A 26,136-nucleotide genomic window follows, 5' to 3' on the forward strand; every position below is an offset into this window, starting at 1 on the left:
ATGACCGATCGTGTCATTAGATTGGACTACTATTTCTCAGCTGGGATCATGTAGAGCCCTTTGAAGCTGCAATGAAAGTTTGGACCTTCAACCCATTTGCTCCCATTGAATCCTCCCATTTTATGGAAAACAATTCTGGAATGTTTTCCTCAGAAACCTTAATTTCTTTTCAACTGAAGAAAAACATGAACATCTTGGATAGATAAACATGGATGAAAAAATGCATTTCAAATTTTTGAGTGGTAGTGAATATGAATGACTGGTTTGTAAAGTTTGATAATTACTAAAAAATAAAAAAAATAAAAAATAAAAAAACACAAGGACTACAAATGCTTTTGGCATTTTTATTAAGTTCACTTTGACATCATTACAGGGACCACAAGTTTTCCTGTTTGCATCTTTCCCCCCCAAAAAGCTCCCACATATTAACTTAATTCAAAACTAACAAACCGAATGTAGATGTTAGTCATCACATCTAGTCTTCAAGAGTCAAAAGCAAAAAGAATGTGACCTCCGTCAACCCTACTCAGAGAGTAACACAGGAAAGAAGAAACAGCAAACATGCTAAGGTACTACAGGAATAAGTTAAAAAAAATACCCAAATATTAAACTGAACCTCAGAAGAAAGCAGATAAGATGAAGAACCTAAACAGAGATGTTTGCATCTATTAAAAAAGTAGTTATATAGTCATAATTTACCCTTAAACTGAAAGAAAATACAAATTGTCAGAGCTTGACCTGTTCTTCGAAAGCAACACCTGCAAGCACATGTGATCTCGCCTGTAGAACATGCTAGTTAAGCAACACAATGACAAGACACTTCCGTCTGAATCTGATCATGTGTGTAAACATGCATACAACACAAAAACGGTGCGAGACACAGTGAAAAAAGAATCATGAAGAGCAAATCAACGTATATAAGAAAGGGGTCTTGGAACTTAGTGTTAAAACTTCAATTTTCCAATTTGGACATGCTTCCAACTGCATCAGCTGGAATGTTAAGCGAACAAAGCGATAAAACCATCAGGAGCTGACAGACTATGTAGTAACAAAAGCAACAATATGGTAGATAATCCATTTATCACGTCGCAACTGTGCGCATAAATGCATTCGAGTAGTTTTTGCATGAACTGACGCCCACATATTTACTATGCTACGCTTCTCCTTCAGAAATAAACTCACCCTTGTAGTTGTTTCCTAAAAGCCAGTGTTTGCAGACAGGTTTTGACTTTTAAGGAAAAACAGTGTTACCACATATGATTAGTAAGTGTAATCATCCAGCTTAAATAATAGTTCTTTGCAGCCTTATTAAATAATTAAACGTCTTCAGTGCCCAGGTTGGTAAACGATGCCCCAAAATGCTGACAAAAAACGTAATGTTTTACCTTTCTAAATGACATGAATTAGGTTCAACAAAAATCAATGACTTGTGGGGCCAAACAGAAAATTATTGCCTTCCTCTTCTATACTCTGGTGCTCTGACGATCCTATACGTAAAACTCAATCTTAAGGTTATTAATATTTATTGTTACGAAGCCAATGTCAGACAGGGGACTTGAAGCAGCCATCCTAATCGAGATATAATATAATAACTATTATTTGAAGAGTAATAACAATAACATTTACATGTGAACTCAACTCAGACGACTGAGTGCGAGAGAGGTGCGAAAGAGACAAATATAAGAGCTGTATATTTGTTTTTTAAATATAAAAAGCAACACTAACTACTTCACAGCAAAGAGCCTGTTGTAATCGAACTATATATACATACACAAAATTAAAAATTGCGCCAGTTACAAGGAAGAGAGTGAACTAGACCGAATTATCACTGCTGGTAACATCCCAGTCCACCTTGATTGATCAAAACGTTCAAGTTGAGTAATGTTCAGTGCATTTCAGATGAATACGTACACATTTTTCAACGAACAAACAGGAGGGAAAGTTTCCTAAGGTTCTCTTTTTAATTTTTTTGTCAGCATTTTTTTTGTGTGTGAAATGTTCATTTTTTTTAAAGTACAGACATTTGCTTTTGAGTCAAACACCTGTCTTTATTCATTACTACAGCACCATCCAACCCAACACTCAAAACCAGGTCATAAGTTCAGTCTAGTTCACAAATCCTTCCGTGCACTGGCCATCAAAAATGGGCGTCCAGTAGCATTACATCACTTTCTGTGTTGAAAAACACCAGCTCCTGGAGCCCCGAGCTTCTTTTCCTAATGCTCATTAATAAGCTGCAGAGTTAACATTGAATATCAAGAAGCTTTTTAGATTTTACATACTAGCTGGTTCAGTGCAGATGGTTGTTTTAAGGTGTGGGGTTAAACAGGGAAAGAGTGGAAGGATAGGGGCGGGGCTTAGTGTAAGGGGAGGCGGCTAAAGATAGAAGGATGGTAAACATGGTAACGAGGGATCGGAGAGGAGGATCATTCTGCTTTACAGCGCTTCATCGCTCCTGGGAGTTTCTCTTGTAGCCTGAAGGAGAAAAAACAAAAAACAAAACAAAAACGCCCATTAGGTGGCAACGTTACTATGTGGCATCAAGGTCTCACTAATTGGCAGCCATTTCCAAGCCTCAGTTCTTTAGAGATAAATAGCACAGCATGCACAGATGATATAAACTCTCTCTACTCAAAGCATACTCACTTGGCAATTGTAGTGTTGACTTGAGTGCGTGCAATGTCAATGTAACGGTCAATCTGGGTCTGTGAAAAGAGCAAAGAGAGCTTGTAAAAACAATGATTTTAATACCACTGTGCTTTGAAATGTAAATAAATATTCATTTCAATAAATCATAGCCTTCTGAAGTTTAATACTCAGATTTGGTTGTATTGCGATTACCGATTTTGTCCTCAAATACAAGACCTCATGAAACTAATGATACTTTTCTTGTACCATTTAAGATATTTAAAGGAAAAGTCCAAGATGACATGTCTTTCTTTCTTCAGTCGCAAAGAAATTGTTTTTTGAGAAAAACATTTCAGGATTTTTCTCCATATAGTGGACTTCTATGGTGCCCTGAGTTTGAACTTCCAAAATGCCTTTTTTAACCTAAAATGCTCATCTTCTCTTGCTCTGCCTGAACTCAAGACAGTTTTCAAGACAGTTAGGCAATGTTGAAAAACTCCCTTCTCATTTTCTCCCTCAACTTCAAAATCGTCCTACATCGCTGTTACCTTTCTATTACCTTTTTTGTTAAGGGTGTTTGATCTTATTTGCATGTTCACTTTGCAAACACTGGGTCGGTACTTCTGCAGTGAATCTAGGATGACTTTGACATGAAGTTGAGGGAGAAAATGAGATGGGAGTTTTTTGACATACCCTAACTGTCTTAACCCGGGGGAAAAAAAAAAAAACAGTTCAGGCAGAGTAAGACAAGACGAGCACTTGAGGTTAAAAAGTAAATAAACTGTAATAATTTTAATAAAAAACGATTGTTTCACTAAATAAGACCCTTCTTCCTCAGGTGGGATTGTTTACAACTACATCTGGGATTTGTTTGAAGCTGCATTTAAACTGCATTTTGGAAGTTCAAACTCGGGGCACCATAGAAGTCCACTATATGGAGAAAAATCCTGAAAAGTTTTCCTCAAAAAACATAAGTTCTTTACGGCTGAAGAAAGTAAGACATGAACATCTTGGAAGACAAAGGGGTGAGTAAATCATCTGTAAATTTTTCTTCTGGAAGTGAACTTTTTATGGCCTTACATTTGATCAAACTGAATTTATGACTTTTTAAGGACCTGAAAGGACTCTATAACTATTGCAGTAACTTTTGTTCATATAAATGTTTTGCTGAAAACAGTGTGAATCGTCACAAATTATGTGTCATGTCAATGTATAGTTTGTTATCATTAAACATTTTTGTTACTTAAAACAAAATAAATGTAGAAAATGTAAACTTATTTTATTTCAGCCGGTTGCCAAGAACATACAGTCAAACCAAAATTTATTCAGACACCTTCAACATTTCTCACATTATCAAAGTTTCTTCTCTATAGTTAGTATATAGTAGAGAATGGTAATAAAATATGACAAGAACTATTAGGTAAACTGTGTCAGAACAAATTCATCTTAATACATGTCAGATAACTTTGATGTAAGGAAGAAGAAAGGTATGTAATGGATGACAATCAACCCAAAATTCAGACAACTGTAAGTATGACGATATTTACACAACTATCAATACTTTGTTGAACAATTACCAAGCAATGCTTAATTTTGTTCAGTCTGTGCTGTAAAAAGGTCACATTAGCAATTAAAGAAAAAAAAACTTTAACAAAACGTGGTCAGGTCAACGTGACCAAATCATTTTTGGTCCCAAATTTATATGAATTTTACTGGTAGCCCATATTCGGTATAGAATGTCAGAGTTTACTTTATTTTGCTATCCTCACTTACATAAATTAACTTTAGTGTCCTGCACCCACTAGTAAAAAAATATAAAAAAATTATATCTGGTGTCTGAATAGTTGTTGGTTTGATTGTACATTTTTTCTATATTAATATGTACTAAAATAACTAAAAGTGAGATAAAATAAATAAAAACTATAGATATATTTAAAAAAAAGAATAAAGTGACAAAACAAACCTAACTAAAACTAACTAAAATGAGAAAGAAAATGTAAACAAATGTATAATGTCGAAATATGAATACAACTATAATAGAAAGTCATGGCTTTAAAGGTCCCATATTGTCAAAATCGAAATTTCCTGGCTTTTTTCATGATAACTGAGGTCTAGGGGCTATGTAACTACCATATGAGTTTCAAAACAGTCAATCCACAGTAAACTGCACACAGCCTGCTTAAAGTAGCTGTTCATTTTCACGAGCCGCTGTGACTTCCGTAACGATGTGACGTCCGATCTACTCAGTCACCGCCTTCAGTCACCACCCCGAACACCAACCACCGTCCCACCCTCCTTTTGTCAAACCCAGACAACATCGCGTCCATAACATTGCTAAGCAACAACAACACGAAAACAAGTCGAGAAAACCCTGTTCAGTCGATAGATGTCGAAACTACATCATTGCACAGGCTTCAGAACAACGTGAATATAAGAGACCAGTGGCACGTCAACTTCAGCCTCTTTCACACAGCGATTCCGGTAAATACACGGATAATGTTTCCCATGATTTGTTCCGGAGTTGTTTGATTTGGTTCATTCACAGTTGTTTTCCGGAATCTGTGGGTGCTTTACACACAACCCATAAAGACGTGACGTTTGGATGTGAGATGTAATGCGACGCGTACGTTTCACTAAACTGAAACTAACCTGAACAAACTGTGCTTCAGCGCTGATAGTGAGGAGCTGGCTCTGCCCGATCGCCGCTTCATTCCACTTTGCACGTATTTTTTTGTCGTGAAGAGTCGCATGATAACGTGCATCATCACTACAACACTGCCTTTATGGTTCTGGCTTTTGTTCACACAGCGCTCGTTCCCGTAATTTTCCAGAATCAGCGCGCATTGTGAAAGGGGCTTTACTGAAGCAACAGTTATGTAGCTTACTGCATTCGGTGTTTGAAAAAGAAAAAACATTAATGATCATTCTGAAATATCCTGTTGAGTATCAGCAGGCTAGGCTCTCTCTATGGCTCTGGGCTCGGCTAAAGCATACATGACCGTAGTTACCTGTGGTTGGCCTGGCTGTGCGTCACTCAGAAAACGACAGGCCAATCAGAAGAGAGCCTCATGAATATTAATTAGATGGGCCAAAATCGACCTGTTTTTGACAGAGCTCCTAAAAAAGGAGCTGTAAAAATATATTGAGATGGATTTTGGCACTTATACCACAAATATATATTCTTAAGGACATCAACAACTAAAATAAACCTCCAGAAATGTGTACAATATGGGACCTTTAATTTTCTCACTGTGAAGATATTAAAAACTGGGTTACTGCAGTTTTGAGGTCAGTGCATAGTGCTCTGCACCATGGAAGTTAAAGAGACAGTTTTTTTTTTTTGTGGCACCATTATGGATGCGTCATTACTGCCTTACATTATCTTCATTAGTGCTGTATGTAATTCGGGAAAAGGTCAGAAGAAAAAACTGCAACCAGGCACTCATTAACAATCACTGTTACATAAGAATTTAAGACTTGACAAATGCTTTAACTAAAGATTATGACAAGTAAGAGCTTACATAAGACCCCTCTGGAGTAATAATCATACATACTGATTACTGTTCGCTCTGAGTGGGCCGCCCGCTCTCAAACACTAACTGCATCTGAGCATGTGTCATCCATTATAAGACGCTCTTTTTAAAATGCAGCACTGTGTAAGTGCATTTTAAAATCTTGTACTTGTTCTGAATGTAGTGAAACTATTTTCTTTTTACAAGTTTCCTCTGTCATTAAAAAAAATCATGAGTAACAAGAGCAACCTGTAATACTAGTTAATGATGATCGGAGTTAATTGCTAATACACGAAGGCACATAAATACAATGTTTGCTTTTCTATTCCTCACATCGATTAGGTAGAGCTAAATTAGATACGATGGAAAATGTTTTATTATTAATGCATTACTGTTTTGTTACAAAGGTTTGGGATCAGTATGATTTTCTTTAAAGAAAATAATATTTTTATTCGACAGGGATGCATTAAATTTATTAAAAGTGAACGTAAAGACATGTATAAAGAACTCTGAAAAAATATACTGCAGTTTACAAAAAGAACATCGAGCATTGATAATAAGAAATGTTCCTTAATGCAGCAAATCAGTGTATTAAAATGATTTTTGAAGGACCATGTGACACTGAAGACTGGAGTAATGATGCTGAGAATTCAGCTTTTTTTAAACATATTGAATAATACTTTACAGTAGTACTGTTTTTACTGTATTTTTGATCAAATAAATAAAGCCTGGGCCAGCATATGAGATTAAAAAAAAAAAAACTTTAAAAATCTTACCGACCATGTACTTGGAAAGTATTATTATTATAATTTTTATTGTCACTTATTTGGACCCCCACAATAAATGTTTTTTTAGAGAACACAATGCATAGTTTGCAACTGAAAGATATAGATCTAACCTTGTTTTTCTCATAGATGGGCGGTACACTGAAGAGCAGGATGTCGGCTGGAAAAGGAAACACCCAGTATGAGTCGATTGCAATCATTCTTAAACTGTGTGGATTCATTCTCATTTGCTCAGCCTAAGACTATATATGAAGCAATTATGCTCCTCTCAAATTAAAAATATCCCTCAAATTGAAGTGTGATGCTAAAAGTGGCACATTCGGCCTACCGAGGATGAGGATAGTGATGCCATTGAAGACTGCTCCAACATACGTCAGCAGCCACATAACCACAGCCAGCTGAAAGCAGAAGGTAATGTGGGTCAAAAGAACAGAAATCACTATAAACTTATACTTTATGCTTAAATCATAAATTTTTAGTACGCACAGACTACAGAGGAAGTCATATACGTTTTGAACAACAAGTAAATACATTCTGAAAAAAATACATATATATTTTTAATGAACTAGCTCTTTAAATCATAGCATTTATAATTGCTGCTACTGACCTTGAGAGAATCCACCAGATCCTCGACCAGAAAGAGGCGGCTCATCTGCTTGAGCGCACGGTTGACGTGAGTGAGACAGCCGTCCACGTGCTTGCGGAAGGTCTCAGGGGGCACGGTGACATCTTTCTCCATCAGAGCCCTGTCACAGGCACATGGGTCAACTTAATTAGCCCTGCCACCACGTACCCACACACCTCTGAGCACACCACTGTACTCAAAACCAACACTTGCTAACACCGAGCATGACATTCAAGTGCCAAACTGATCTATAATGTTAAAGATTTTTAAACTACTTTCTCCTAATCCTGCTTAATAAGCACAGGCAACAATTTATAATACCAATTAAATATACAGTTGAAGAACGCAATGCATTAGGAGCTGGGGAGGGTGAAAACTTTTGAACATAATTTTTTCATTTAGTAATGCCCTTTAGAAGCTACAGGAGATACTTACATGTTTCCCAGAAGACAAAGTAAGTTAAATTGACCCTGATTTTCAAATTCATGAAGTTTTCACCCCCTTAATGGCTCTTAATGCATCGTGTTTCCTTCTGAAGCATCCGTGAGCGTTTGAACCTTCTGTAATAGTTGCATAGTCCCTCAGTTGTCCTCAGTGTGAAAACATGGATCTCAAAATCATACAGTGATTGTGGGTTCAAATACACACAAATGTTGAAAAACCAAACAATTTGTGGGACTCTAAAGGATTTTTTTGAAGAACAGCGGGCAGGTTAACTGTTCAGGACAAAAAAGGGACACATGAACAACTACCACAAAACGAAAAACATCATTCAGGTAACAACACAGTATTAAGAAGTGTATGCAAACTTTTGAACAGGGTCATTTTTATAGATTCAACTATTATTTTCTCTTGTAGACTATATGTAAATGTCTTTTTATGTGAAATACGTAAACTTTTGACTTCAACTGTATAAATATTAAATATATTTAAAGGTTGTATCAGCGATTTCTAGCCTGAAACATAAAGTGTCAATTTCAGCTGACCTTTCATCACGATCCGCTCGCTGCCTGCCCCATAAATTGTCTGTGAAAAAACCGCGTCTCTCTGGTCAGCCTAGGGTCCGAGATATGCCAAAAAAACAATCGGCACTACCAACCTTTCCACAGATAAACAAACTGTGTTCCAACCAATCAGCGTCAGGGGTTTGGTGTTGTGGACTTTTGCTCCGCCTCCCTCACATCCCTGCACCAGTAGGAAAGTCCACAACACCAAACCCCTGACGCTGATTGGTTGGAACACTGTTTGTTTATCTGTGGAAAGGTTGGTAGTGCCGATTGTTTTTTTGGCATATCTCAGACCCTAGGCTGACCAGAGAGACGCGGTTTTTTCACAGACAATTTATGGGGCAGGCAGCGAGCGGATCGTGATGGAAGGTCAGCTGAAATTGACACTTTATGTTTTAGGCTAGAAATCGCTGATACAACCTTTAATGGGTAGTTCACCCAAAAATGAAAATTCTGTCATTAATTACTCACCCGTAAGACCTTTTTTCATCTTCACAACACAAAGATATTTTTGATGAAATCCGAGAGCTTTCTGACCCTGCATAGACAGCAACATAATTACCACTTTCAAGGCCCAGAAAGGTAGTAAGGACATTGTTAAAATACTTCATGTGACATCAGTGGTTCAACCGTAATTTTATGACGCTAATAGAATAATTTTTGTATTTTACTAAACAATTTCTTCTCTTCTATGTCAGTTCACAAGATTACCACAAAACAATTTTTTTGCGCACAAAAAGTATTCTCGTAGCCTTATAACATTACGGTTGAAAAACTGATGTCACATGGACTATTTTAATGATGTTCTTCTGCCTTTCTGGGCCTTAAACATGTTGGTTGCATTGCTGTCTACGCAGGGTCAGAAAGCTCTTGGATTTCATCAAAAATATCTTATTTTGTGTTCCGAAGATCTTGTAACAACATAAGGGTGAGTAATTAATGACAAAATTTTTATTTCGGGGTGAACTAACCATTTAAACATGAATTATATTATCATTAAAATAACTAATAATTATATTTATTCATAATTAGATTATATTATCTCCAAAAAGACAAAGCTATTTTCTCACATGTTCATTTTAGTGAGTCTATTGACAGAACACACAGACAGACAGGCCAAAAGAAATGACTCTTACTTGAAGGGGTGTCCATCGTTGGACTTCTGCACAGCTTGGATGACAGACTTGTAGATGCGGAAAGAGATGGTGACACAGAGCAGGGCCAACAGCAGGTAGGAGACCACGCTGATCACGCTAAACGCCGCCAGAGAAAGCAGCAACAGCAGCGACACGCCAAACACCACGCCTGACTTCTTAGGGTCCCGCCAGTGCACCAGGTCATTCACTGCACGACAGAGAAAGTATGTGAAAACCGTGTGCGTGGCGTGCGTTGATGAACGTTACAGGATATAGAAACAGTAACAAAATTATCTCAATTGCCGAACTGGTGCAAAAAACTTTAAATCTCAAGCTTGGAGCTGTAAAAGGCAGTACCAGGTTACAATAATAGGTTCTCTTTTTGCACCTAACCTATAAAATCATTAGGTCTGTTGTAAATAATACAGAGCTCATATTTTCCATACCGCTGTGGTTATGTAATGCAGTTTTCGAGTGGCTGGTGATTCCGCGTGAAAGGAACCTTTTAAAAAAGCCTTACATAAAAGGCATTCTCCACAAGGAGTGATGCCTCAAGGGGGTTCGGCTCTGCCCGTTTCCATTTCTCAGGAAATCACGGCCAAATGGTCTATGGTGGAAGAGCACAAAACATCAAATTTCATAAGGAGGATGTATAATTTCATACCCTAAAAGAAGAGAAAAATACCCCATTCTTCCCTGGCAAGTGGCAAAGATTCAGTGTTTTCAAAACACTGGTTTCCTAGAGGAGGAATTCCGACTTGGGCATGTGTGGGGATGGGTCTTGTAACACAAGACCTTACACGTGCAAGCACTGACTGGTTGAAAACACAACCACGTCTTCCACTGTTACTATGTTTGGTCTGTCGGCTTTAATACATCACCTCTAGCACAGATATGGCATTCACACACCAGGAGACTGTAAACGCATTCATGCATTCACTTCATGCAATACATGGTCAGGTACAGCTTTTCCCCTCAAGTTTTTAGAGAATGTTTAAACTTTCATTTTTGTTCTTTAATAATACTGATTAAATCTCTGTTCAACAGAGCAAAAATTGCATCTTAGTATGATTTTAATTGCTGAATACGGCCAAAGTCAAGGTCACAAAGGTGGGAGAGGCTAAAATCAATGAATAAATAGATAAATAAAATAGAAAATAAAAAATAAATTAGGGGTGGGAAAGATGTACTACAGTTCAAAAATGTAGGGTTGGCATAATGTTTTATAATTCTTTCAAAAATAAATGTTTTTTTTTTCCAAAATATTGTTTTAACAAGGCTACATTTACTTGATGGAAATGCAGTAAAAACAGTAATATTGTGAAATATTATTATAATAGCTGTTTTCTATTTTAATCTATTTTAAAATGGAATTTACTACAGTGATGCATTTTCAGCTGCCATTACTCTAGTCTTTAGTGTTACATGATCCTTCAGAATCATTCCCAAACATTCCTGATCATCAAAAACAATTATTAATACCAAAACAAATGTGATCCTGGACCACAAAACCAGTCATAAAAGGTCCATTTTTTTAAAGCTGAAATTTATACATCATCTGAAAGCTGAATAAATAAGCTTTCCATTGACGTATGGTTTGTTAGAACAATATTTGGCAGAGACACAACTATTTGAAAATCTGGAATCTGAGGGTGAAAAAAAAAAAAAAAAAAAAAAAAATCTAAATAATGAGAAATCGCCTTTAAAGCAGTTCTTAGCAATGCATATTACTAATCACAAATTAAGTTTTCATATATTTATGGTAGGAAATTTACAAAATATCTTCATGGAACATAATCTTTACTTAATATCCTAATGAATTTTGGCATAAAAGAAAAATCAATAATTTTGACCCATACAATGCATTTTTGGCTATATATGGCCAATATATCCATGCTGCTTAAGAGTTTTGTGGTCCAAGGTCACAAATGTTGAAAACAGCTCTGCTTAATTTCAAACGCTCAAAAGGACAGCTTTTATTTGAAACAAAAATTAATTTGTAACACTGTCATTGCTGTTACTTTTGTCCAATTTAATGCATCCTTTCATGGGACACCAAACTCAACTATATAAACAGACAGGTATATACTTAAAACAACATAATTTGAAAAACTAGTTGAGCTCCGATCAGTTAAAACGCTATATTTTGAGTAATAAAGAAGGTAAAAATTAAATTAAAAACCAGATTAATAATTCTTGAGCAACCCGAGTAAAAAAAAGATTGTTTACAACAACAGTCAACGTGACATAACTTCAGCACAATGGTGTGTGGCAAATGATTCAGAGCCTGAGAGAGCACCATTGTTTTTGTCCACTCTCACAGCTCGGGGGCTAAAACGCTCTGTGCATGTGAGGGGTTTCCTTCTTGCTCACTGCAGGGGTCTGAGTCCCCTCCCAGCATGCTTTGCTAGTGCCCACAGGGAGGCAGCCTAGGCTGAGAACAGTTATTCGTTATCATTCCCTCCCTCCGTCCCTCCCTCCCTCGCTGGCGTTAGTGGACCCAGATACAACAGCATGTCCCAGTGGCTGCTGAGCCGCAGTGGCCTCTTTTAGTTCTCATACAGCTCGGCTTTTAAAGGTACATACACCCTCTAATGCATTGGTGCGAACCAAGTAAGAGTCCACGTGTGTGTGAATCATTTAAGAGTCATGGATGAAATCATCCATCCCACCCAAGTACAAGAAATTCAGCTAAAAAAAATCCAGTTTTATCTTTTCACAGTGAGCACTCACTTGTGTGTTCAGAAATGAACAGCGCGAGCCAATTTTCATGCAATGAAAAGCTAATGAGGTCAGTTATTTATGTTGGTCATATTTATACATTACGGTCTGTTTCAGAGTACTTAAAATGTTTGCACTTGCTTCTCATCCTTTTAAAGTCTCAAGTGGAATTAAAGTACTACAGTTTAGAAGGAAATCTTCTAATGCCTAATGTAAATATTTATTTGTAGTTTCATCTACATATAAATATATAATTGAGTACAAAATTGAGTACAGTGATTAGCCGAACCTATGCTAGAGTTCACACAACCAAATACCATTATCTACAGCTCTGACAAGCCCAAGTGGAAACCACCACACCCATTAAAACCAACTTTCACACCACTGGAAAGCTCTCAGTCAGCTGTATTTAAATGAATGACAGATAAAATACCAAGTTGGAATAGTTGTCAAAAAAAAAAAAAAAAAAAAAAAATCTCACCCACAGCAAACAACTCAAGTAGGGACTGAAAACTGAGACAAAGACTATGCTCTAGATTCATTAAATAACCCACTTACTGTTACAACTATATTTGACAACTGGCACAGGAAATGAATTACTGTCTATATGAAATGGTAACATCTACAGTAAGATTAAGTGGATACATTTATATTAGTTAAATTCAAATGAACATAAATTAACAACTAAATAATATATTTATAACAATATATTCAAAACTGTATTAATACATTTAGTTAAAAAAAGTTGTAAATGATATCCGATGCATTAACTAATGCTAACAAATTGACATTTACTGTAAAGCGTTAAGAAAATTATAGTGTTCATTGTCTTTTTTAATAGATACTCAGGTAACTATTGTTTTTTTGTATGGAAACTGAGGCTGCACAATTATGAAATTATCTGTGAATAAATAATTATGAAAAGCAAATTCACTCTCCATTAACTTTGTTGATTATAATGGGAGTCTTCGCAAGAGTTGAGAACTACAGGGCTTAAACATCAGCATTAAAAGTAAATTAGAGAAACATTCTCAGCTTGTTTTCTATATTATTAAAATAAAAAAGCATATGATAACTGATGCATTAACTAATATTAACAAATTGATACTTACTGTAAAGCGTTAAGAAAATTATTGTGTTCATTGTCTTTTTTAGTAGATACTCAGGTAACTATTGTTTTTTTTTATATGGAAACTGTGGCTGCACAATTATGAAATTATCTGTGAGTAAATAATTATGAAAAGCAAATTTACTCTTTATTAACTTTGTTGATCATAATGGGAGTCTTTGCAAGAGTTAAGAACTACAGGGCTCAAGCAAAAGCATTAAAAGTACTCAGCTTGTCTTAGATATTATTTAGATATTACATTATTAAGAAAGTGTCTTCTAAGAGCATAATTGTAAACATCATAACATAGTCATTAATTGTAAATGAAGGCATGCAGAAAATGTACGTGCTTTAGATAATGAGTCAGACTTTGGATCTTTCAGTCTGCATATTTGTGAAACAATTGTGAGTTTTACTAGGCCATGTGTGACAAAGGCAGTGGGAGTGGTAATATATAGGACTTAATACTCATATTTTGAGAATCTATTTTTAATTAGTAAACCTAAAATATCTAAAAAAAAATGAGCTGAAATACCATCGTCCTTATGGTAAAGGTCAAGCCTTTTTCCCTTTAAGTGGGAACGTTTTAAGTATTGCACAACCCCGATTATTCTGCATCACTTTTTCTTGCGTCACACCAGATGAGTACACACATAACAATAGCCTACTAACTGCCAATTGGAAGAAAATGCTACTCCTTTTAAACGTCACGTTCACCCTGACTTTATTCCTAATGGCCTTCCTGAAAAAGGTTACGTAAAAAGATGAAACCTGAGATGAGACATAAACTGTATGACCTGACTTCAAGGGCTGTGCATGTAGCCACCCTGCTGGAATGTTTATACTTATCCCTTTTAATATTGTACCATCATGCCACTAAGGTCATGAGTACAAGTCAGTACATTTACCAATATGACTAGTCTTAGCTAATATGGGAATGTTTTAATACAATTAAAGATTGCTACACAACAAACAAGGCATTTATAATCTTCATAAGCCTACCGTTATAGCTTGAAAATGTTTGGTTATTGCCATATTTTCAGAAGCTTTCTTATAGGTTAGAGTTGAGTAAGTTGAAGTTGAGTTATAAAGTAAAACAGTTAAGTAAGGTCTAGTGCAGGGCTGGGCAACTTTGGTCCTGGAGGGCCACTGTCCTGCAGAGTTTAGCTCCATCCCTAATCAAACACACCTGAACAAGCTAATCAATGTCTTCGGGATCACTAGAAAAGCTACAGGCAGGTGTGTTTAATTATGGTTGGAGCTAAACTCTGCAGGAGAGTGGTCCACCTGGACCGAAGTTATCCAGCCTTGGTCTAGTGTCTGGGCGTACTATGCGTGCAAGGTTAGCAGGCTGCTTGCCCAGAAGAAAGACATGTTACCTGTAAGGTGGGTTAGTATTGCTGTCAAGACATGCTCTGCAAGGTGGTAGGCCTCTGCTACCCAAATGTCGATTGCCTCTACCTCTTTGGGAAGTAAGGCATCAGGCTGATACTCGTTTTGAAGAGTGTGAGAAGATGAGGTGACTGAGGCTTCAGGACTAGGTGTAGTTTTTGAGGCTTTATCAGGGTTTAGGACAGTCTTCGTAGTGGGAATATCCTTGTCTTCCTCCTCTTGGCTGCTCCCGAGCTCTTTCAAAGCAGAAATTGTGAGGCGCTCCTGCTCCATATCCATGATCATTGCTGGGGAGGATTGAGTGGAAGCAGGAGCATCGGATTTGGGATTTTGGTCTAAAGTTTTGTGTCCAGGACTGGGGACCTCAGGTTCCTCGTCCTGCCGTGACTTAAGACATTCCCTCATGAACTCCACGAAGCTGTCGGTCGCTGTTGTTACTGAACATTCAGCTTCAAGCATCTCTGTATCGCTCAGAGTCTCTGGCGAATCTGGTCTATCTAAAAGATCTTTGGTGGTCCCAACTCGAGGTTCAGACTTTGTTATCACTGATACCTCAGTAACCTCATTTGCCACAGGTCCAGGAATATCGTCACTTATTTTGCTTGACTGCTCATTGTGAAAAGAGGGAAATTGTGCAGGTGGGTCTTCTTGAACTGGTGTTTGTTGATCAATGGACTGGACTGGCAGCTCCTCTTGCTCCTGCAAGGCTAAAGCCTTGATTTCTACTGTCGACTTCTGATCTTCTGAGTCAATGCTTGCCATTTCGTTTTGAGGGAGAATAGTCTCAATATCATCAGGAATATCAGATGAAAGGTCAGATAAGGAAGGCTCAGGCACAGATTCATAGTCTAGTCTGCATTCATTGGGTGTCTCGTTGAAATCATCAGTAATATGTTCAAAGGGTTCTTGAACAACGATAATTTGATTATCTGGAAGACAGCTTGACTTTGAAAGCTCTGTTTTCTCAGCTTTAATCTCCTTAATGTAAGACGAATTCAGTTGGTCTTTTAAAGCAAGCTCTTCACTAGCATAATGATCCAGGTAAGTCTCTACATCACTGGGCTCATTTGATGGGGAACTGATGTCAGGGGGAAGGTCAGAAAGTATATCTGCAGTCTTGTCAAGGTCTTTATCAAGGGACGACTCTTTAAAGGGTTCAAAGGACACTAAATTCTGAGACATAAGCTCTTTAGAGTCTTCTGAATTCAGGCCTCCAGAGTCTGGAGAGGACTGGAGAAAAATGCCACTTTCATAATCATCTTCAATCACTTTATTTTCAGGAGAGTGCTCAGCAGAGTCGGTTTGATTTGTCTGAGAGGAAATACCATGGTCAGGTTTACACTCATCACGTAGAGTTTCCACAGATACTTGTTCTGGAACCTCTGAGGCGTGTTGCTCTGGTGACCTTTTGCCGTCACCTTGAAATATTTGACACTTTTCATCCTCCTCCTCCTCCTCCTCTCTTTCCACCTCATATGGTTCTTCATCATCACTTAAAACTTGTTCCTCAGTTTCAATAACATTAATAATTGGTACCTGCATTGGCGGTTTTTCAGTCTTTGGAACGGTCTCCTCTTCCTTGTGGGTTTTGGTGTCAAGGTCATTGTTTCCCACTGTTGGGATGCTAATGGATTCCTCAATCACTGTATCATCTGACTCCCCAGAGCTGTCTACCTCTTGGATTTCAGCAGATTCCAAGTTTCCTTGTGAAATATTGGAATGTTCTGTAGAACTAGGTTCCATCTTTTGGGACACGGGTGGTGATGGAGAGTCAAAACCTGCAGGAGCAGCAGGGGAGGAAGGAAGCTCTTGATTATCAGGGAATATCTGATAGCCTTGAGTGCTAACATCAGCTTTCTCTTGTTTGTCCCACATATAAGCTGTTGGTAAAAAGTTCAAGTCAAATTCAGAATCTTCCTCAACACTCTCTTGTTTTGATGCCTTGATGTCATCTTTTGACTGATTGATGTCATCTGCCACTTTGATAGGACTGTCCATAAACTGATCGGGAACTCCTGCAAAAGGTTCTGGAACTTCTGCTTTATCAACATTGTTTGGTTTCATCACTTTGGAAGGGCTCTCTTGCATCATGAGAGAATCATTTCCCTCATCAAGATCAGGATCTTCAATGTTGAAATCTGGTGCCGGAGGTAAGTGAGCTCTCATCCAGTCAGCAGTGTCCTCAAAGTCACTTCCACGCCTTTCATCTCCAAGCACTTCAAAGGGTGATTCTGGAGATTCCTGCTCATTTGACATGGTCCTTTTCTGAAAGGGTAATTCTGGAGATTCCTGCTCATTTGACATGGTTCTTTTCTGAAAGGGTGATTCTGGAGATTCCTGCTCGTTTGGCATGGGCCTTTTCTGAAAGGGTAATTCTGGAGATTCCTGCTCATTTGACATGGTTCTTTTCTGAAAGGGTGATTCTGGAGATTCCTGCTCGTTTGGCATGGGCCTTTTCTGAAAGGGTGATTCTGAAGATTCCTGCTCATTTGACATTTTCCTTTTCTGAAAAGGTAATTCTGAAGATTCCTGATCATTTGATGTTGTCCTTTTCTGAAAGGACGAGCGGGAGGGAACTCCATGGGATTCAGTAGGGGACTTCTCATAGTGGCGCTCTTTAAAATGTGGAAACCCCCCATCACTTCTATCAAAATCATTCTGCTTTGCAGCTAAAGCTTCTAGAGCTTTGATTCTCTCAGACACTGGGGATGCCTTAATAGGGGAGTCCTGCTTTTGAGAGCCCAAAGATGAATCAAAAAGCTCCCGTTTCTCTTTGAAGGTACGATCTATGTTGTCACCAGGCGAATCTGAAGAGTCGATTCCATAAGCAACTGGTGAAAAGGAACTTGACTGAGAAGAAAAGCGAAGAGATGTGGCCAAATTCTCTGAGGGTTTGTCAGAGCCCAGTACCACTCTTTTGTCTGCATCCATCATGCAGCAGGAAAGAGGAGGAAAAGGAGGGTTGGAAATAAAGATCAAGGCATACTCTACCTTAATTTCGATTTGCTAAAGCAGGGGAACATGCTGAAGCTCAGGTCTGTATAGAATTGTCTTAAATTAAAATTTCAGAGCCAAAGATCCCAACAGCTTTAGCAATCAGCAGCTACATTGGAACTTTATGAAGCATTCCCAAGATGCTTAACTTGCTTGCATCCATTTAACTGAAGCTAAAGCGATCATGCACACACTGCATGGTCCCACATATTAATGGATGGAGTTTGATGTCTGCATGCCAGCTTGACAATGTGCTGATACCATTAAGGAATCTCAATGACACACAAGGCTTCTTAATGGTTTTAATGTATTGTTCCTGTTAGGGCAGATTTACACATCTGTTTAATTCAGATGACATCCACAATCAAACAACCCCCCAAAACAAAGAAACAAATAAAACAGACAAACAAAAAGAAGTACTCAATACCAATAAAATTACTAAACAAATACATTCTTAAAACAATTATAGCACTTAGATTGTGGATTCTATTAGAGGACTGTCTAAACTATGCCTCAACTATCAACCCATCTCAAAAGAGAGATGACAAAGGAATCAAATTATGGTGCAAATGACATAATGAGGCCAGAATTATAAGAGCACAGGGAATACAGCAAAGTGAATGCTGGACACATGCTGAAAAAGGAAATTCTGACCATTTTACCATGCAACACAATGGCTATGTCTAAAAGCTGAACAATTTTGCCTTCACAGGCTCTATGTGGAGGTAGGCAGGTAAATAGGCACATCTGAGTACAATGTCTGTCACATATGTTAAACAATATTTATATTTAAGTTTAATAATTTCTCCTGACTCTCAGGTGATAAAACAGGTTCTAGAGGGACTACGGTTACCTCAGTAACATGACAAACAGTCACTACCACATTCGTCCCAATCCTTTTGTCCCTTTACAAACCTGCTATTTCCTGGTTTTACTTTAAGATATAATCTTTAAATTTGCATGCTTTAGACTACATTTCCACTACTTTAAAAAGCTGCACTCCAACAGACACAAACTAGTATTTTCGCCATACTATAATTACAGGGCCTATCCAACGAGAGTAAAGCCTTCTGGAAATAGATTTGATTTATAGGTATATAATATGGACAAAATGTAATTTAACGTACTTTACGTGTCAGTTTACACTATTATGATGAGCTGTTTGAATAAAGTTATTCAGACCAGATTCCTGTAAACCTCATTAGGCATGAGAACCAAAGAATAAAACACTTTGGTTGGCTAACTTTAGGAAAAAAAAGACAAAAAATATGCAAATAGCAGATATTATTAACTAAAATGAATTTCTTAAACATTGAAGGGATATCTATGGTATCTGAAAACTTCAACTTCTACTTTAAGCTAAAGCTTACTACATATAAATGCTATAGTGATCAAAATCCTGAAACTAAATAGACAAGAAACAAAAGAACAAACAAACACAAACAAAAAGACTGAAACTTGAGGATTTTCTCTTACTTTGTGGTATAAGACAACATGCAAAATGCATGGAAAAGCAGGTGAAGAATCAGCCGCAGCAGTCATGGGGATGTAACCCCGAGCAGCGTCCTGTTGCTAGATCCCTCCCCAGTGGCGCTCTACCTTCAGGACCAGTGCGGTGTTGGGGGTGTAGCTCCAAACACAGCTTGTTGTGGGGGAGGGGGGACATCAAGGACAAGAATCCTCTGGGACACCAACCGGATCCATTTTTAGGATTCTGCTCTCGCACAAAGTGAACTTGAACTTCTCTGCTATCTTAAAATAAGGTGGCAATCTTGGGATTAAGCTGGACCCAGAGTAACGCTGACCTAAATCATGTTTGCAGTGGGTACAGACTGGAGCCGATTGAATTTCTAGCATCTGCGGGGACTTAGCTTTCCCATTTTTAATCTGGGAACCATGTCAGATATGGGGTGTCGACGAAATGACAGGGGACACTAATGGTAAATGTGAGGTGGTAGCCACAAATTATTACCAGGACTGGCTACGTTCAACTTTTTAGCCCGGAAAACCATACATTACAGGGTATTATTCATAAATGCCAGGATTTACAGAGTCAAGTAGAGACTGTGTTAGATCAGACAGAAATTTGAATGACCTCAGTTGAAGAGCATTCATGAAGTGAATCCAAGTTTAAGAAATTCATAAATAGGAGGGACTTGGCTGTTATTATGGATTCCAACGTGCATGATTGCAAAGGGGTCACCATTAGAAACAGCAAGGGTCATGTTACAAAACTGGTCAGGGAGGGTGGTTGGACTGCACAGTATGCGGTCAAGTGGCGTGCAGGTGTGAAACTAACTTGATAGTTAATGTTTAGGTGAGAACTTAGTTATCAAGAGCCGAAGAAGAGGACATTCTGATGATATTCCACAGAAATTGGTCAGCTTGTAGATCTAGGATCTAATTCTTTTGGTTTCCGTGTCCTCTGCTTCATTTCCTACTTCTAAAAGGAAGGACTCCAAAAGAAGCCCTTACTGCGAGCATCTAGTCTGGTGTATAGAGGAGAGGGTCACTGGCGAGAGGGATGGAGAGCGTCATAGCAGCAGCCCAGCGGGATATAGCATTCTTAATAGAACAGAGATGACAGAGGAGCATGGAGAGAAAGATAAAAGGTAGAGAAGCAGGCGAGCATCATAAGAGAACTATACACTTGCCTTGAGGAGACTGAATGAGAGATACAGGCGAAGAAAAAAAGGAATCTGAAAAAATAAAATAGGACAGAAGAATGAGAAGAAAAGTCTCAGTATCCTTCTTATACTCTACATTTGAAAGGGGAAAATGTTAGTGAAATGCCCAGCGAAGCACCTTTTACATCTCAAGAATCTAGAAAAAAAGGAAGAAGTAAAAAAAAAGCTGACAGCGAATTAACTAAATGCGCTTTCCTTTACAAGTTTCATGAGTTAAAGAAATAGAAAAAAAAAAGGTCATATTTACTCACCCTCATATCGTTCTAAACCTATCCAGTTTTATTCTGTGAACTACAAAAATATTTGTGGACCAAAAAAAACATTGGAACTTATTGACTTTAAATGTACAGAACAAAAGATCTTTTGTGTGATACAGATTTGGAACAAAATAACAGTGAGTTAACAGTGATGTACTTTTTGGTAACCTTTCCTTCAATCTATTATTCAAGTAAGCCACATATCTATGAGATAAATCAACCATTACTGATAATGTGAGATGCTCTAATTTTTCTAAAACTAATTCGCATATTACTTGAAAGACTAAACAGAATACTGTACTTTTAAAAATTCATTGTAACGCTAGTGAAAGCAAAAAAGTGCATGGAAGTTTTTCCTAAAAAAAATTGTAATGATAAATTAAATATTCAAATGCCAAAAAAAAGAATAAAATAAGTAAATCAAATGATCAAAATGGTTACCCATAGCTTTTAACTGTCAAGGCTCATAGCACACTTTATAGTATGAGCACCGAATTATAGTTTTACTTATGACTAGGCTATAATGAATTATTAATGAAAATTACATTTTTATTTTTGTTATAGTTCATTACTACAAATCCCAGCATGAAATTGCATTGGATTTATCATTTGATCATCCATTTTTAGAATTAATAGATTTAAGATTTGACAGTTTGAACATTTGATTTACCATTTTAAGTTTGTGAGGAAAACACTTCCATAAAGGTGATGAATATACATAAAATAAATGGTGACCAGTCACATTACCTAAAGTAAACAGTTTTGCTTATACATTAATATAAATTTTATACACATAAAACAAACTAAAATATTCTGCATCAACTACCTATAATGGCACTTTTGTTCTATACAAACAGAACTAATCATATACACAACATTCCCTGATGTTTTAGCTGCATAGTGTACAATACTTACTCACAACAGTCAAACGGTGGAACTTTCTCATGGAATTTTCAATGATCCCTCCCATATTTTCTGACATCTAACCCTGCAAAGCACCCACATGTTGCACCACTGCGTTACATAACCTGTTAAGGGAAGCCATTTTCAGCCACACTTCAAAAACTCATGTGATTTGGAAGCAAACAATATTTGCATTCATCCAGAGGGCACTTTCAACAGTTGGGTCAATCATCAAGCTGTAGAGGCAACACTAGGTCACCCAAATTGGATTATTCTGCTCTGGAATCTCAACAAGAACAGGGAGTGCCAACAGCGAGAGTGCTGAGAAAGTTAAAGAGAACAGGTTGATCAAGTAGCGCAACAGTCTTAAACAGGGCAAGCTCTGCTAGTCGCAAATAAGGAGTGTACCCCTGCTTCACGGCATTCCTTGCCCAAACCACACCCGAATGCTTTTTAATGAGCGACACACCTTGCACCATTGATGTGGACACCAAAACCCTGACAAATCCACACACCCTGTGACATCTTGATTGATTTTTTCCCCCACTAATGAGTCAGCCATATAAAATCTGCCATACCACGTGATGCAATTATGGCATCACAATCTGATATCCTATCATGGTTGGTTGGTTGGTCATGTTTAGCCGTCAAACATTTATTAAGGAAATATGGTGCAGTAATCCAACATCCAAAGATCTGATAGCTAGATGCTATCTATTGCAAGGGCAGAGGTTAAATGCACCAAGATGGCTCATGTTACAGGGCAATGCTTAATGTGGGACTGGATTGGCCTCTGACACTGGAAGAGCCTGTATGGCATCTCTGTCATGCCAGCAATATCAGCTCTATTCCTGAGGGGACTGAATGATGACACCTAAATTTTTAAGAGTGCTGTCTCAGCCAGCTGTATTGACCTTAGGGATCGTGCCCAGACAGAAGAGAGAGGGCGAGACAGACTGTTTTCTGACAAAGCAAAAGACAGTATTGATATAGCAAAGATGAGTTTGATTTAAATATGATCTCTTAGTCTCATATAGCATGACAAATTGTTAATAGGGATGCTTCATACTGGATTTTTGCTGATGTACGATATGCCGATATTTTTAACTAATTTTCGCCGATATATTTCCTTTTGTTTGGAAAGAACACCAGGTGTCTTCTGTGCTTATTTTTATTCTGGTTAGTTTTTAACTTATTTGTCATAATTAATTAAACAATAATGAATTTCTTTTATAATGACAGTAGATTAAAGCTTTGAAAATAACTATAAATACACATATACATATACATATACATATATATATATATCTCAATCACTGCATTTCCTTTGTTTTGTTTTTTTGTTTTCAGAAAAGTGCAGTGGTAACCAGAACATTTTATTTTAAGATTTACCATTTATAGATGGTCTAAAAAGCAAAATATTTTAGAGCTCATAATTTGTTTTAAAAATATAACATATTACACATTAATAAATGAATCAGTATATATAACATTAGTTAATTTGATTTGAGCTATTCCTCTTATCGGCAAGACATACTGGCAGAATTTTTCATATCGGGCTGATGCCGATATTTACATTTAAAGCCATTATCGGCAGATTACTGTCATAATATCGGTCAGATATTATCGTGCATCCCTAATTTTTAATAGATTGTTCTGGGTTGAATACAAGTTAAGGCCTACTAACAACAGCCAGGGGCAGTTGACGAAATACTTTTAGACTGTTGATGTAAACTATGTTAGTTAGGAAAATGCAAATGGAAAATGTATGTATATTAAAGCAGCAATTATAAAATGCTCCATATATAATTGATATGAATGCAGCTTTAGTAAACGTATTGTACTAACTTAAAATTAAGTGGCATTAATTTAAACAAACCTGAAAGACTACCTGAAATACTCAAAATAACCAAAGGACAAAAAAGGCAACAAGAAAAAACTAACCATAACATGCTATATTTATTTACATTTTTACCTAAAGTCTATTTTAAAAATAGGTAAGTTATGAATCAACTTTCCCTAGTCATAATTTTCACAAAAATCATTAACTTGCAAACAAATGCACTTGCGACCTATGGAGCAATCGTTGCATGCTTGCTTCATGGATTTCCAAATTCAAGAACATAACTGCCAATTCACAGCTACAAATGCTATTGATTTTACCTTAACCTGAATTCAACCCAGAATATTGGATTATAACAACATTTGTCTAAGTACGGCACATTTTACCACCTTATATTTACATATAGGCTTTTATTATGTAGGTAGAATGTGAAACATTATGATCTGTCCTGTGACAATGGCACCCACACAGGCATCTCAGATTGTGTCTTGGAAGGCCATTGCAGCTAAATTTAACCATCTGGTCCAATATGTCACCTTCACATATGGTGTCTATGATAGTAAGCCTGTAAGCCAGTCATCATGTCTACATCCTTCCAGCATTATTAGGATTCTAGAGTTAATGTGTCTAAACTCAAAAGCCAAAAAAGCATTTGAAGGCTGAAATTCAGAGCAGGGTGACGTTGTGAGTCTTAACTTCACGTTCTAATTCTATTAGATTCCCAGACGCCTTAATGACGCCAAATCAAGGAGGCCAGAAGCGCTCCATATATGCTGACGACCTACAAAGCACTGAACCAACATCCCTAGTCAACAAAAACCATGCTGCATTGTTTTCACAATGGAAAAATATACAGGAACGGAACAAAGGGCAGCGCGCCATTTCAACAGAATGACTGGAAATGTATAAATATGGGCTATTTTAACTGCATTTATTAGGGCAAAGAGTTTGTTCACCATTTCATATATATATATGACACACTGCAGGGGTGACAAACGAGAACAGTTTATTATCAAATCAATCCATGTACTTCGACTTGACATTTACACGAATCGATTCTTTCACACTGTCCATTTTAAAGAACCTAGAGGATTCTTTTACGCCATGACATAATTACGTCACCCTGACTTGGCATATTTAAACACCCCAATACAGTAATACTAACATATTCATATTATTATTAATAAAACAGTTTATTTGAACTTCATATGTCCCAGTTCAGTATATTGCAGCCATGATTCAGTCTATAAAAACAAACTACTTTTGAGCACATTTATTATTACGCACTAATAATAAAATCAATTCAAAACTAACTTAAACATTTCTAGTAGGCTATTCCTGACAGTTTTAGATATGAACCAAAAGCAGCTCTGAACGATTCAGTTGTGAACATACTCAATTGATTCTCTGACTCAAAAGAACGATTCATAACCGGTTTTAGACAACTAGGTTGATTACTCTAGCTTGTCACGTCGCTAGCACTGTAGATGGGGTGTGTATGTAGGTTCTTCCTTCATTTACACTGTCTTCCAGTTTCGGATGCATCTGCAGTGCAGATCATCAGCTGAGCCGCAACATGTGCCCAATTTCAGCATGGGTTCAAAGGGGTATTATGTGTCCCCATATTTCTCCGTGGCCTTTTCCTAAAAATAAACATCAGGTCAAAGCTGTGGATAAGAACACATTCATTCTGAGTCCCACATCCGCCATGCCATTTATGCCTGCAAAGTGTAACGCCAAAAATCCTCCTACTTTGTCCAAAAGGAGGCGATATGGAAAGTGTACGTGAGAAATAAACTGTGCAAGGCTATTACATAACGCCATAGAGTCTCAGTATTGCCTCCAAGGCATTTTAAACTTGTGCATTGATTGAAATTGATCTGAATTACACTGTATGGACTGGTATTGTCCTTAAACGCACTATTGTCAGCGCAACCTGCCAAATGCGTTTCCATGTAGAATATCAGTCACCGTCTATAAACATGAAAACAAACTGAACAAATTCAACGAAACTGTTGTATGATGTTCATGTTCTCTTACCGGAAAACTTCGAATCTTTGGACGATGCAGAATGTCCATCGTTTAGGCCTTGTGACGACGAAATCTGAGAAGATTGGGTCATTGGATCTGCCATGTTTGTCGTGTTGTTTCTACAGGATCTGTAGTACAGAAGTGTCGTTTGAGCTTTGGCTGCTGATTGATACTCTGAATGTTTCCGATTCACTGAGTATTTCCCAATACAGCAGCGGCGTCACCAAGCCTGCACAAGCACATTAGGGTGAACCTGCCTGAATGTTGCAGTGGATGGGGGCGGTGGAAGACAAATAGGGCGGGTACACGAGAGAGAGAGAGAGAGAGAGAGAGAGAGAGAGAGAGAGCGAGAGAGGAGTATGGCAAGCCGTTTTGACTTTGATTCATTCTCAGAATATGAATTCTTGATATCAACAATTCAGTTTTTACTAGTTAAAATGCTAATTCTTGTTACCAACAGTTACATTTTTACTAGTTAAAATACTAGTTCTTGATATCAGGAATTAA

General features: G+C 37.4%; 1 protein-coding gene across 3 annotated transcripts; it reads right to left on the bottom strand.

The window, feature by feature from the left end:
- Positions 1 to 330: 330 nt before the first annotated feature.
- rtn3 (reticulon 3) lies at positions 331 to 25,903 on the bottom strand. Of its 3 annotated transcripts, XM_073836383.1 has the most exons (9): positions 25,639 to 25,903; positions 20,563 to 20,607; positions 14,902 to 17,835; positions 9,694 to 9,901; positions 7,533 to 7,671; positions 7,254 to 7,323; positions 7,039 to 7,085; positions 2,647 to 2,705; positions 331 to 2,475 (listed from the first exon to the last, which is right to left on the bottom strand). In XM_073836383.1, the coding sequence occupies exons 1-9, from the start codon at positions 25,730 to 25,732 to the stop codon at positions 2,427 to 2,429; spliced, it is 3,645 nt and encodes a 1,214-aa protein (XP_073692484.1). In that variant the 5' UTR covers positions 25,733 to 25,903; the 3' UTR covers positions 331 to 2,426. The 3 variants fall into 3 exon arrangements, with proteins under 3 accessions (XP_073692484.1, XP_073692485.1, XP_073692486.1); XM_073836384.1 differs by lacking the exon at positions 14,902 to 17,835; XM_073836385.1 differs by lacking the exons at positions 14,902 to 17,835; positions 20,563 to 20,607.
- Between the last annotated feature and the right edge of the window lie 233 nt (positions 25,904 to 26,136).

This window comes from Garra rufa, chromosome 3 (assembly GCF_049309525.1).
Source record: "Garra rufa chromosome 3, GarRuf1.0, whole genome shotgun sequence".
Lineage (NCBI taxonomy): Eukaryota > Metazoa > Chordata > Actinopteri > Cypriniformes > Cyprinidae > Garra > Garra rufa.